The sequence below is a fragment of the Enhydra lutris genome, unplaced genomic scaffold (genome assembly GCF_002288905.1).
Source record: "Enhydra lutris kenyoni isolate GAN:26980312 unplaced genomic scaffold, ASM228890v2 scaffoldscaffold3, whole genome shotgun sequence".
NCBI lineage: Eukaryota > Metazoa > Chordata > Mammalia > Carnivora > Mustelidae > Enhydra > Enhydra lutris.
The window spans coordinates 3,649,172-3,663,020 of NW_019154087.1; the positions used below are offsets into that span (position 1 = coordinate 3,649,172).

General features: G+C 43.2%; 1 protein-coding gene across 4 annotated transcripts in view; it reads right to left on the reverse strand.

Moving 5' to 3' along the window:
• Positions 1-12,991, reverse strand: part of LOC111153420 (jade family PHD finger 1) — a 57,781-nt gene extending 44,790 nt beyond the window's left edge. The window contains exon 1 of one of the 4 annotated variants that reach the window (XM_022512447.1): positions 12,905-12,991. Coding sequence is in view for 1 of the 4 variants with exons in the window: in XM_022512430.1 (XP_022368138.1) it covers positions 10,934-10,952 (19 nt within the window). In the remaining 3 variants the exon portion in view is untranslated. Of the gene's footprint in view, positions 1-7,543; positions 7,561-10,933; positions 10,988-12,482; positions 12,576-12,904 lie in introns of those variants that run through there. The other 3 variants (XM_022512439.1, XM_022512430.1, XM_022512456.1) reach the window with 3 other exon arrangements.
• Positions 12,992-13,849: the final 858 nt, after the last annotated feature.

Genomic DNA, 13,849 nt, shown 5'->3' on the forward strand with positions numbered 1-13,849 from the left:
CTGGTATGTGATTCTGAGGAATAAAGAATGAGAAATGACTTCCGGGATAAGGAGTGAAGGGGTTTAAAAAAAGAATGAGATAATTAAGAATTCGAAGATGTTTATTCAGTGCTATTCCTGGGAAAGAGGGTCCAATTTGAGGAAAAGAAACTGTCCAGTTACTAGAATTACTCTCTGTGGCATAACAAGACCATTTATCAGGCTATAAACTCTACAGTTATAGTAAGGATTACACCCTAGTGATTTTAATTATCTTACAGCTCATAGGTAGAAAGGCTTCTTCCTCAAAGTATTAGCCATTATGTCTCATTCTTATTTCACTCTAAAGAAGTTCTAGAAGGTACTCAATTAAACACCTGTAAGGACTTCTCTATGCTATCACCTAAAGCAATGCTATGTATTAAAATAAACTAGTGCGGACACCTGGGTGGCTCAGTCCATTAAGCGTCTGCCTTCGGCTCAGGTCGCGATCCCAGAGTCCTGGGATCGAGTCCCACATTGGGGTCCCTGCTCCACAGGGTGCCTGCTTCTCCCTTTGCCTCCCTCTCCCTCTCTGTCTCTCATGAATAAATAAATATACTGTATTTGAAAATAAACTATTGGATGAATGACTGAGTTCTCATATACAAAGTGTATCTTATGCTCACTTGGCTTTACAGAATTTGAAATGTTTTCACTTTAGTATCTAATTGACATTTAACTGGTGTTATTCTTGTTATATTATTTTTAAAGATTTATTTATTTGAGAGAGAGAGAGAGAGAGAAAGCACGAACAGGAGGGGGAGAGGAAAAGAGAATCTCAAGCAGACTTCCCACTGAACAGAGCCCACTGTGGGGCTTGATCTCAAGACCCTGAGATCATGACCTGAGCCGAAACCAAGAGTCAGACACTCAATTACACCACCCAGGAACCCCCATCATATTATCTTTAAATTTACTGGTGTCCTTCCATTTTCTGTCAAAGTTATTCTGATACCTAAATGTACTATATTTAAAGATGTATTCAGAAAATGTGTAATATAAAAATGTATATAAAGGAGAATATTTTCAGACACCAACTCATGGTTACATAAAAAGTATTTTATAATGAGCTACTTCCTTTCTGTTCGATAAGGTCATACAATTTGGATATTATTTTTAAACATTATGTAATTGATACTTTGATTCCTAAGTTACTGAATACCCCCTATTTAAAAAAAAAAAAAAAACTTGTATTTTCTTAAGAAGTCACCTTCTTAACTTCTGTGGCATACACAATACCCAGTGTAACAAAGTATCCAAATATAATAATGATCTATACTTGATAGTAATTTTCTATTCCCCAAATGAATGTGAAAGAAATCCAGCTGGTTTCTTACCTGTTTTTAAAGACAACATTAATTGCTCGGAAGTTTTCAAACTGGCAACATTATCTAATTCATATGCTCACTGAGTCTAAAAATACTAGTGTGACTATAACTCAAATCCAGCTTCCTCACTTTAAGCAAGGGTTAGATCTGGTTAAAAAAAAAAAAAAAGTCATATATTTGATGTAAATGACAAACTGCTTAGATCTTAAGTGTTAAAGTTTTAACCTTGTCCAAATATTTCAAACCCCCTAAAATGGGAACTTTTTAAAAATGTCCTTTATAATGTCATATATCAAAATCTGTTTAAAAAAATGCTGCCTAAGCTACTATAGAGCTTTTGTGAATATTCACACTTGAAAATATTCAGTGGAGTTTATATTAGCAATAAATAACCACCGTTCCCAAAAAAGATTATAACTGACCAGATAATCATGACTACAGTACTTATTCATACAAACATTACTAATAAAAGCCTGAGTACTATAACGCCTTAGTTCACTGTAAATTCTTCATGATTTGTAAACTCAGCCTTTAAAAGTCAATAAAAAATTTTTTCCAAGATTTTAAAGAATTTACAAATTTGAGTGGTTCTAAACAAATCACAAGCAGTTCCCATCTGCCAAATTTATAAATAATCCAATCCCTGCTTATGAGCTCTAAAAACAATCAAACCCCTCACAGGTCTCTGTAATCACTGACTCAATTAGAGATAGCAACTGAAGAGCAGCTATGACAAAACATTCCAATCATTTGTATTTAGAATTTATTTAACTTCCCTTGACATGGGAATAACGGAATTCACATCCAAACAACAAAGGCAGTCAGTCGGTCACCGTGGCCTCCAATCTTGAGCTTCTATCCCTACTTCTACCTACTCAAAGTCTCTTCTGTTCTATCTATATGCTCAGCAGGAGCCTCAGCTCAGGTCATGATCCCAGACTCCTAGGATTGAGACCCAGGTCCAGCTCCCTGCTCAGCAGGGAGCCTGCTTCTCCTCCCCACTCATGCTCTCTGTCACTATTTCTGTCTCTCTCAAATAAATAAATAAATAAAATCTTAAAAATAAAGATCTATATGCTCAGATATGGAAAGATGCCAAAGACATATTAAACAAAAGCAAACCGTAAGGGAGGGAGGAAATATAGGTCCTTTTACACATACAAAGGATAGAGGAAGAGAATATATACACACAACAATTGCATATTCATGGAAAATTTCTGTAAGAATATAAAGGATATTATTAATCCTATTTATCTCTGAGAAATGTGACCAAAGTGTTCAGATAGAATGGGATGAGAACTTTTATTCCTCTTTCTGACCTTTTATATGACTTTAATTGCTTAACCATGATACTATCCGATATTTATAATAAAGTAAACATTAAGTAATAGTAAAGATTTAAAATCCAACACCTTTCTTCCCTGCTCCTAATCATAAATATAAGACCCTGGGAGCACAACTTCTGAGTCCCATGTGAAGCACCAAGTCTAAAAGAAGCAGCCATCAATAAACTATGAGGTACCAAAGGCTTATTTATGTCTGCCTTCTAAAGAATATTTGATGGAATAGTAGTACAGAAGGAAAAAAGTAAAAAAGGTAACAGGGTAATACCATAAAATGTTATTATCACCCGCTCATTATTTACTTAAAAGCAAAAGTTTTCAAAACACGTAAGAATAGCCATTACCAATAGCAGGTCACTAAAATATATGCAATAAGAATAGAAAAAATTAATTTAGACAGGAAAACTAGAGTTTAAACTACCTTTAAAGAATAAACTTTCCATTTCCTGGCCATTGCAAGAGTACTACTATTTTGAAAAAAAATAAAAATAAAAAAAGCTACATTCCAGAGATGGCTACCAAACAGGCCATTTCCTCCACCCATGATAGGCATTAATAAATTAGCTCATTCTTTTCACAAGACCAGACATGACTTCAGAATCCTTCTTAACACAGGGCTACCACCACTCAGTCAGAATTCATGAGATAAAGCCTATTTGTCCCATATGCCCTAACCCTCTTTTCACACATTTTTTTGACAATTAACCAGGAAAAACTAGAAGTTTTTTTTTTTTTTTCCTAAAATATTTACTGAAATCAGAAGTTGTGTTCCAGTCTACCCTGGGGTTTCTGAACCGAATTCTAATTTATATAACAAACATACACAGACACACACACCCCAAATTCTAATTTATGTAACATACACACACACACACACACACACACACACACACACACGCACAGACACCAAATTCTATATATAACACACATACACACACCAGCTCAAAGTCTAAAAGTCCCCTGAAGGTAGAGAACACTTTTAGAAAAACCAAATGGTAACAGGAGATACTTCTACGTGAACAAAGGTGAGGGTAAGGATAGAAAGGAAGTCTACAAACCCTCACTCTGCCCACGTAAGAATAAGTCAATAAATGCAAAGTGTCTACAGGGGAATTTTAAAAGATTTTTAAATGCTTAAACCAGATGTTCTTATACAGGATATAAAAAACGCTTCTGCAGAAACCAAACTCAACCAGCTAATGACAATTAACACTGTGCACAGATTGAAATGCAACTGTTTTGAGGACTTTGCTCCTTGATTATAGCTAGTTGTCGGAAACTATTAGTTACCACTAACAATGTTAAGTCACCAAAAATTGTTAAAGTAATGTTGAAAAGGAAAAAAAAAAGGACTCCCAATGTTGTATATATTAAGACCTGGAACAAAAACAGCATTTACACATCATCTGAGCTCGATATGAGAACAAACACTATCACAATTGTACAAGTCTTGTTATTATGGTCACTGACACATAAAGTTGGTCTCAAAACCCAGCAACAAGGTCTCGAAAAGTACTCTGAGTTGAAGGCTGAAAAGAGTCTCACCCATGGACTGCGTTTACAGGAAATCTTCCCAAAAAGAAACCCATTGAATGGCTGTAGCATTAGAAAACATTTCAGAGATAATTTAATCCACTTTTCCTAATTTTAAAAATGAATACATTGAATTCTGGAGAGGTTAAGCAGCGTGAGATCTAGAACACAGATCTAGAACAAAGCCAGTCTCTGAACAAAAGACCAGTTCCCAAGGTGAGTGGGCATTCCAGTGCCAGCCACCTCCCAGGTGCCTACACCACAGGCTTCTCCCCTCCTGGACACCGACTGTGATTTAGAAAGATGCTCTCTAAAAGATTAAGGCCGCGTACTATATATTATCAGGGAGCAGACAATGAAAATACAATGAAAAACAGTCTGTTAACTTAGAAACTGAAACATGGTTTCCTGGCAAGCTGATATGAAGACAGTTGTAAATGTCATTCTGCCTGGTGGAGCACACAAAAGGTAGAGCTGGAAGAAGAGTGCGCTGGTAGTTTCCTGAACACTAATCACAGGGGGTATGGGTATGAGCCCTCTGAGCTGCAGGCATTAGCTTCTGAGCGGTCGGAGGACACACACATCCTACCTGGAAACAGTAGTCTCCCTCCGCAGGGAACTCCAGTCTATAATCCACATTCCCTTCCATGAGGCTTCTTGGCCACGGTCCCTTAGGAGGGTGTGACTACCTAAGTGTGCTTTCCCAGGTACACAAAGGCCCATGGTATAAATTCTATCCTCAAGTGGGATCTAAGAACGGAAGAATTAAGAACCACAGCCCTCAGACTAGCAAACTCCCTCTGTATTTATCAAACCAACTTGGTTTTTGTTTGTTTTTTATGATTTCAGCTTATTTCAGGTTCCCAACAGAAAGGTAACTTAGCCCCAACAGGAACAATCTGGTGACCAGGTAATGGTGAGTCTCAATATAAATCAGAATTTCACAGCTTATTTTTGTCCAGCCCCAGAACTAAAAATGGTTTTTACATATTTAAATGGGGGGGGGGTCAAAGAGGGAGTCAAAAGAACATCTCGTGATACATTAAAATTCAAAATTTCACTATCCACAAATAAAGTTGTATTGGAACACAGCCATGTTCATTCATTAATTTTTTTGTCCACTGAGACTGCTTTCATACTTAGAAAAGCAGAGTTAAACAGTTTTATGAAATGATCAGGGCCACAAAGCCTAAAATAATTACTGTCTGGCCCTCTGCAAAGAGTGTACTGATCTCTGCTACAAATCAACATACTGGTACTATGTTTATAAACAAGCATCATGTATGTTTAGTGAAATGTAAATCAATGACCAGGTCCTGGGCAAACAAGTGCCTTAAAGCTTACAAAGTTAAGGATCAGACACACTCATTCCTCAGGAAGTTTTTAACTAGAACAGGGAAGACTCAAAAAGGGAGAAGAGAGATAGGGATGCTCTAAGCAAATTAAAGACCATGTCTAGAAACCTGTGACTTTTTCTCAAACCCCTGAAGACTCCTACTTGGAGCCAGTGCACACTAAATTATAAAAACTTCTGGGGCGCCTGGGTGGCTCAGTGGGTTAAAGCCTCTGCCTTGGGCTCAGTCATGATCCCAGGGTCCTGGGATGGAGAGCCCCCGGATCAGGCTCTCCGCTCGGCAGGGAGCCTGCTTCCCTTCCTTTCTCTCCGCCTGCCTCTCTGCCTGCCTCTCTGCCTGCTTGTGATCTCTGTCTGTCAAATAAATAGAATCTTTAATAAAAAATAAATTATAAAAATTTCTAACACATTTCTTACTTAAATTTTAAGCCAATAACCAATAAGGAAAAAAAAGACTGTTCTAGACAGGCATTTTAAGAATATATGGTTAACAAGGATATGAAAGTATCAGAGAGAAATCATAAAAAGAAATCACCAGAATTTAAACAGTAAAATGGAATTCCAACAATACATTTAAAAGTATCCCCCAAATCCCTGAAATGACACACAAATTTCAATGCAACTCGATTTTTCTGGGGAGAGGTTCCACAGGCCTCAGATTTCAAGTGCGCTTGACTTTAAAGAAGTTACAAGCCACCAGTACTCAGCCTCTACATCTTAAATGCACCATTGTATTTCAACACTGAAATAACTGATACCTGTAAAGATGACTATGAGTAATCAAGAAAAAATCTTAAATAATGTTTAGTGTACCTTGTGTTAAACAAAAGCCAACCATATACTTCCACTCCAATTCCAGCAACTTGTTACCCTTGCTAATTCTCGCTCCTTACTCTAGAGTAAGGAGTAAAGAAAAAAAAAATACTCATTTCACTTTTCAGTTTGGACTCCCACCACTGAAATTGTCATTTAAAATCAGTGCTAAGAAAAGGTCTTAGAAGCGGTCAGGAGATTTCATAAAATCTCCTGTGCAAACATTAATCAATACTACATATACATATATATACCACTGCCAATTTTGAGTGCTTTTACAACAAGAGAATATTGTGGCTTAATTCCTTCCACAAACAAGCCCAAAAAAACCCAAGATATTTTTTAAAATGAACTTCAACTATCCTCAATCACCTAATTATGTTTTGATTCCACCTGGAGAACCAAAAGCAAAAAGTAAATACTGAACTGGTTTGAGAGTAATCAAGTTTGATACTGAACATTTGTTAACTGTACATCATACACCATTGGTCCAGAGTTACTACAGAATGGCAACTGCCCAACAACTAAGTTTTCCATCCCACGTCTGGCAATATTTTTGTCGCTTTCAGGTGAGGAATGACATTATTAGTAATCATTCAAGGCCTAGGCCAGAGAAGGCCACAATAACATCACCAGAGTCAGGAGCAATATCCTCTTAGACTAGATTTTGTCTGGACTCAGAGGATACTCGACCCTAAGCTAAACCTGCAGACAAGATGCCACTTCCACTCAAAGGTAAAAAGGCTCTCTAAGGCCACCCTGGCATATTTAAGGAATGCAGGGAACTTACTCCACCAAATGCAAAAACAACAAAACCTAACACCCCTCAAGATCACAGACCAATACTTTTATATAAGTATGCCAGGCAAATGACAATAAACTCTCAAATCAATCTCAAACTTTCTAAATATCATATACTACAAGTAATGTACTAATTGTCCAAATTTTAAATAATGAATCACATAAGCTACTGCAAGATCTTGAAAATGGAGAAAACAGACTGAACAGGAATACTTTCAAGGAAATAACTTGTCTTGGGAATTAAAATACTCTTCTTATTAAGTTTCCTACCAGGCTTCTGATACTAAGAACTAATAACTCCAAGCAAAGCCACCCTTTATTTTAAAATTTTAAAAAAATGTTAGGGGTACCTGGGTGGCTCAGTGGGTTAAAGCCTCTGCCTTAGGCTCAGGTCATGATACCAGGGTCCTGGGATGGAGCCCCATCTCTGCTCAGCAGGGAGCCTGCTTCCCTTCCTCTCTCTCTCTGGCCTCTCTGCCTACTTGTGATCTCTGTCAAATAAATAAATAAAATCTTTAAAAATAAATAAATAAAAATTAAAAAATATTAATGTATTGTTGAATGTGATACCAATGTTTTAACTTACCAGGAGGGGAGGAAAGAAGTTTAATACTGGTATAACTGAACAACTGAGCCAAACTTTTTGATGCCAACCCAAATAAAAAGCAAAATGTACTGGCCAAGATGTCTATTTTATTAACCTTGTGGGGAAACTGTGTTTACAATACATATTCTGACAGACTGTTAACTGCAATGGTATAATGGGTGTCCCACAATACCAAAGAAGCCAAGAGCTTCACAACAGGAAGTAAGCAAACTGAGGTTCATATGCCTTTTTTCCTACTCCTCACAAATCGTAGATACAGGACATGATCAGTTTGAGATCTTGATGTTTGCTGTTCCAACCACCTCAGTACTGAAACAAACAGTTGATAATTCTTTTCCCAACAAGCCTCCAGATAAAAACGTCAGGCAAATTTCTTTAAAGTATTTTTCAAACAAGAAATTTCCAAATGTAATCCCAAGTTACAATAAAATGCGATATTCATTTTTAACTTTTTAAAAATCCAGTCATGATTAATTCCAAAGGCTTGATTACACAATGTCAGATGTTCTGTCAAAAAGTAACTACAGATTAAAATCTACTTATGGGAAATAATCACCAGATGCAATAATTGATCCTCAGCTGGACAGCAGTAATTTAGACAAAGCTGCCACTGTATTTTAGGGCCAACTGAGGCCCAGTAATAGATGAGATGAAAATTTACCAAGCTGGCAGACAAGGGAGAGGAAAAAAAATCTTTATAGAACTGTATGTATAGTATGATCTCATTTTGATTTAAGACTAAATATATAAGCATAGACAGTCATCTACAAAGTGATACAGTGGTGATCAGTGGTGATCTCTGGATAGTAGGAATGTGTTATTATATTTGCTTCTCTGTATTTTCTGATTTCCAACACACATGTAACACCACCTCTGTAATAATACTTTAAGTCACTAAGGGCTCCTAAAAGTCAAAAATCTGTATTTATTAAATGCCTACTATAGACAATTCACATGCAGATCTGCTTTCATTCCAAGTTCTCCAAGTTTTTGGCTAATCTTTCCCCCAAGCCCTGAACTAAGCAACAGTCCCTTTAAAATGTAACATTTCCTTAAACTCCTAAGAGTTTTTTCCTCTCCTCTCATTCTCAAGCACACTTACCATTTTTCAGTTTTCTCCTTACAGCTATTCTTTCAACCTTAGTAACTAATATAAGGCTAAACCGCTCATTATAGGCTACAACCTGTTAAGGGAGGAAGGAGGAACTAATTAGATAGACTTTTTTTTCTCCTTTTAAATGAACATACACCTAGCTTTGTCATAGTTAAAATTTCTGAGGCAGCCCATCCAACTTTTCTTACAAAAAAGCAGCTTCCGATCTTGAGCTTAAGATGGAATCAAGTTCAAGGTCTACAGCCTATCAGGCAACTCCCTTTTGTCTGGCTAGCATAAAAATGAAGGGAGATATGGGGAAAATGAACACATAATTGAAAATTTTACTTGTTGCAGACATCAAAGATGCCAATTCATATACAAATATAAAATACACAAACTTAAGAAAAGCAAAATACTAATCAGGAAGTCATCTAATTTAAAAGGGACATTAAATGAGACCAAAGTATTTGGAATAAAAAAGTAATAAAATTCCGGGTTGCAGATCTTTGTTATTAAGTGTCACCCCTAAAACACCCTCTATCTCTCCCAACATGTATTACCCACTTTACTCCAATTACTGTACCTAAAGTGTTAAATCTGTAAAGTATGGTTATATAGAACTCTTCCTTTACCTAGAAGTTATTAAATCTTGATCAGCTGTGATCTGATCAAAATGCAACTTCCTGTAGTAATCTCTAACCATTGTGGACCACTATTAAACCAGCTTTCAGTGAAATAATTTCCCTGTACCTTAGAACTATAGAAATAGCTCATCAGCTTTGAAAGATAACGAAAGCCTTGAACTACAAGTAACTAAAGAGCAAGGCTTTCTTTCACAGTGGGTTTTCTAAAACGGAAAAATAGTTCACCTAATAAAAATCTTTGGGAAATAAGCTCCTAAGCATTCCTTATTAATGGAAACCTCAGATTTTCTCCCACTTCCCTAAAAATGTTGCTGTCGTGTCATTCAATTGCAGCTATCGTTTTACGAAAAGAAAATTTCAATTCCCTCTTGGACGGACTACACTGAGGACGGCGGACCCTCGCCCCCGCCGAAGCGAGGTGGGGCGCCTGTCTCCTCATTACTAGAAAGCCAGCCACAGCAGCTTTTAAACGGTCTCCGGGTGACGACGCATTCCTAACGGGTTTCGAAGGCACGTTTAAATCGCCCGCTTTTTTGTTTGCTCGCTGCATTCACCGGGCGCCGGGGCTGCAGCCGCCCCCGCGCGCCCGAGAGGGGGAGCCCAGGGTCGGGAAGCCCGGAGCCCGGTGGGTGGGGGGAGGGGTTGGAGTGGGGGAGAACCGGGGCGAGAGGCGGGGGTGGAGGACCCTGGGTCGCCGATCCCGTGTGGGAGGGAGGAGTGCAGGGTGCGCTGTGGGGAAGAAGGCTGGCGAGGAGGGGGGGAAATCCCGGGGTGGGTCGGGGGTGGGGGGAGCCCGGCCACCGCCCCGCACCAGAGAACGCTTCGCACGGCTCCCGCCTCCCGCCAGGGCGTGCGCAGGGCCGCGGCTCAGCGCGGCGCCGCCCCCTCCCTCCCTGCCTGCCTCTCCTCCCTCTCCTCCTCCTCTTCCCGAGGCGACAGAAACAACAGCGCGGAAGGAGGGGAAAGTAACTCCCGGCACCTCCGCCGGAATTAGCCGCGGTGCAGTGATGACACCTTCTCGTGGCGCAACCAAGCCCCGCTCCCTCCGCAGCGGCGTCCCCGCCGCCGCCCTCTCCATTTGAAAGTGGCCACCCCCCGCCGCCGCCGCCGCCGCCGCCGCTCCTCCCGCCCCGCCGCCGCCAGCTGCACCAATCCGCTCGGCCCCAGTTGCAAATCAAACGCTCCCTCGCGTCCAGAAGCCACTTGCGCCGCTGGAAACGGCCGCGCCGTCCCCCTCCCCGAGTCCCTCCCGGGCGGCACCTTTGAGCTGGGGCGGGCGCGCCGGCGAGAAACGGCTGTGAGATGGGAGAGGCGGTGGCGGCGAGCAGCCCCGAGCGGGATCGGCTCCCGCTCTCGCTCCCGCCCCCAGACAGTTCTGGAAACTGTGTATCACCTCTGTCACAGGAAGCCATCCGGCAAGGAAGGCGGCGCGGAACCAACAAACAAACGCCTGCGGCCGCCCGCCGGAATCGGCACGGGGACGGCGACGGGCTTCGGGCCGTTCCCTAGGCGGGGGCGCGGTGGACGCCCCCGCGCCGCAGGCTTTGTGCGGGGCTCCCGCGGCGCGGGCGCGGCGGGCCGGGCGTCCCCGCCCCCGAAGCCCCCCATCCCGGGCCCCGCGGCAGCGCCTCTGGGACCGTTAGGTGACGCTCCCGCCGCGGCCAAGAAAGCAGCACCTCGGCCGCCGCCCGCCCCCATTTCCACATGGAGCAGCCTCTCCTCCAACGCCAGAGGCGGGCTACAAAAGTTGGCCCCGGGGCCACCCAGCACCTGCCCACGTGCCACAGAGGCTCGCTCCCAGGTCTCCCCCGTCCCCTTCCCCCCGCCACCCTCGGCCGCCAGGTCACCTATTACCGGTGGGAGGGGAGAGAGCCTGCTATTTAAACGCCCGCGGAAGTTGAGACACCCCCACTGGCGGGTGCCGTGCACCTGCCTCCCGCCGCCGCGCTCCGCCACTTTGAGCAGCAGCCGCGTCCTCGGCCCCGCCTCCTGCCCGCAGGCGGGCGGGGGGGAGCGGGAAGGAGGTGGAAGGGATCGAATTTCTCCAGCAAATGGGACCGTTCCGACAGGATTCGGTTCCCTGGTCAACATTCCACATTCCATCCCTCTCCCGCATTTGCAAGCCAGCGCCAACAATCCGGAAAGCCTGCTGGCTACCAAACAACAGCCCCCAACTCACAAACACACACTCACAGGCACCAGACACGTGCACTGAAGGGCTTTGCAACTTGCAGTCCCGGGGTACACACTGCACGTTCATTTAAGGCAGGGAAGCCCAAGCGACCCCACCCCCACAATTTGCAGATGGTGCCAAAGGTTGCAATTTGCAATCCGTTTTTAAGTTCATGGTTAATCGGTACTTTGCTCCACGAATGCAACTCCTTCCTAATTTCACCGATGAAGGGTTTTACACTTTACAGACAGTCTCGCTTTAAGTAAGAGATCTGATTATTGGAAACCCAATTTGGAAGAATCTAATTGCCAAGCTGTCCCTACACCCCCTGCTCACTGCCCTTGAATTGATGCAAAGAATATTTTGGACATGTGGTGACGCGGTGACAAGAGCCAGGGCTGCTGCGGCCACCCTACAGAGATGGACCTACACACACAGACACACACACCTATGTTTAGACAAATATAGTCGTCCCCCCGCCACCACGGTCACACACACTCTGGATTCATATATGTACGCGGACCTGCGTTCTGCCATTGCCATCTGTCTACCAAGTGGCTACTATGCTTTCCACTTTCATGCAGCCTAATGCGCTTTGGCTTTTTAAAAAATTGTATCAACTAAAGCCAACTAAACTGGGCTTCTGTTACCAAACGCGTTTAAATGGTGATTCACCTGAAAACCGCATGTTCTTCGCAAATCCGAAAGAAGAAAAAAGCTCTAAGTCTTCAGCCCCCCAAAATTGAAAATTAATCATAATTAAACTTACTGATCCAACACAAATCAATTCTCAGGATCCAAAAATCATCTCCACCTCCTCCTCTGGCCCCCGCCCCAGCAATGACCAAGTTACTGGTGGGATAGTAACGCTGCGCTCGGCGGCTGCCTGCCCTCCCTCCTCGCTACATATCGAGAACCCAATCTTTTGGCGCCATATTAATGACGTACTATATTATTTCCACTAGGCAGCGACCTTCGGCACTAAATTACTCCCGAGAACTCCCGAGCAAAGCAACAAAACCATCAAATATGGCTGAGCCTCTCGGCTCGTCCTGCAGCCGCCGCCGCCGCCACTGCCGCCGCCGCCGCCGCCGCGGTACCGGGACGCGCACACGGACCCACACGCGGACACGCGCGGGCACAGGCGCGGCGCCCCCCCCCCCGCGCGCCCCCCGCGGCCCGCGCGCGTACCTGCTGCGGAAGGGTTCGGCGGAGGCGCTGGGCTCCACGCCGCTCGCGCCGCGCTGCATGAGTTCTGGCCGCGCCGGGCGGGCCCCTGCTCTCGCCAGCGCGCTCACACACGGCACTCGCGCAGGGAGGCACTCTCGGACGGGCGTTTGGCTTGTTATGGAGGAAGGGCTATGTGAATCAAACTCATTTCTGGGTCACTGCTGCCACAGGGGGGAGCACTTTAATCCCTTGCCAAAACGAGAGGGTGGGGACACGAGGGCGGAGGGAGCGCGCGGGGAGTCCGCGGCGCGGGGGGCTCCGTCCCTCGTTAACTCTTCGCGGTCCTCGCCGCAGCCGGCTGGGCCTTCGTCCGCAGGAGCTGGCAAAGAGTGGCACTGTTCAGCTTTTAAAATCTCTTCCCTCACCTCCCTTGTGAGTCTAGAAATTCTTGAGGTGTCTCCAAGCAGGGAGGTAGGCTCTCAGATCACCCTCTTCAAACTGCCCCAGTTCCAACTCTTATCTAATCTCATTGCACCTAGAAATGGACTGTTTCAAGTTAGTTTAAAATTATTTAGATACCAATGTGACTATTAAAAGTGTGTAATCTGGGTGAAAGGTTTTATTTTTAGGCTGAACAGCAAAATAAATAGTTCTTTTGTAGTAACAGTTATAGGGAGTTGAGAATTACAATGACATTTTTAAATACAGAGAATCCAGTTTTGGAGACGGACTGCATCTTTACCCAAGTTTATATCGAACTGATAATTGCAACTGAGGATTAATTCATTAGAAGACAGTGATTATTTGTAAATGGACACCAGCTTTATATTTCACAGGATTACAGAACTGGACATTGCCTTCCAGATAAGAAAATGGCGACGAAAGCTTAACCTGGAATTGCAGACTAACATAAAATTAGTCATCAGAGGTTTATTTGGAGGTTATTTATGTGTAAAAATAACTGAC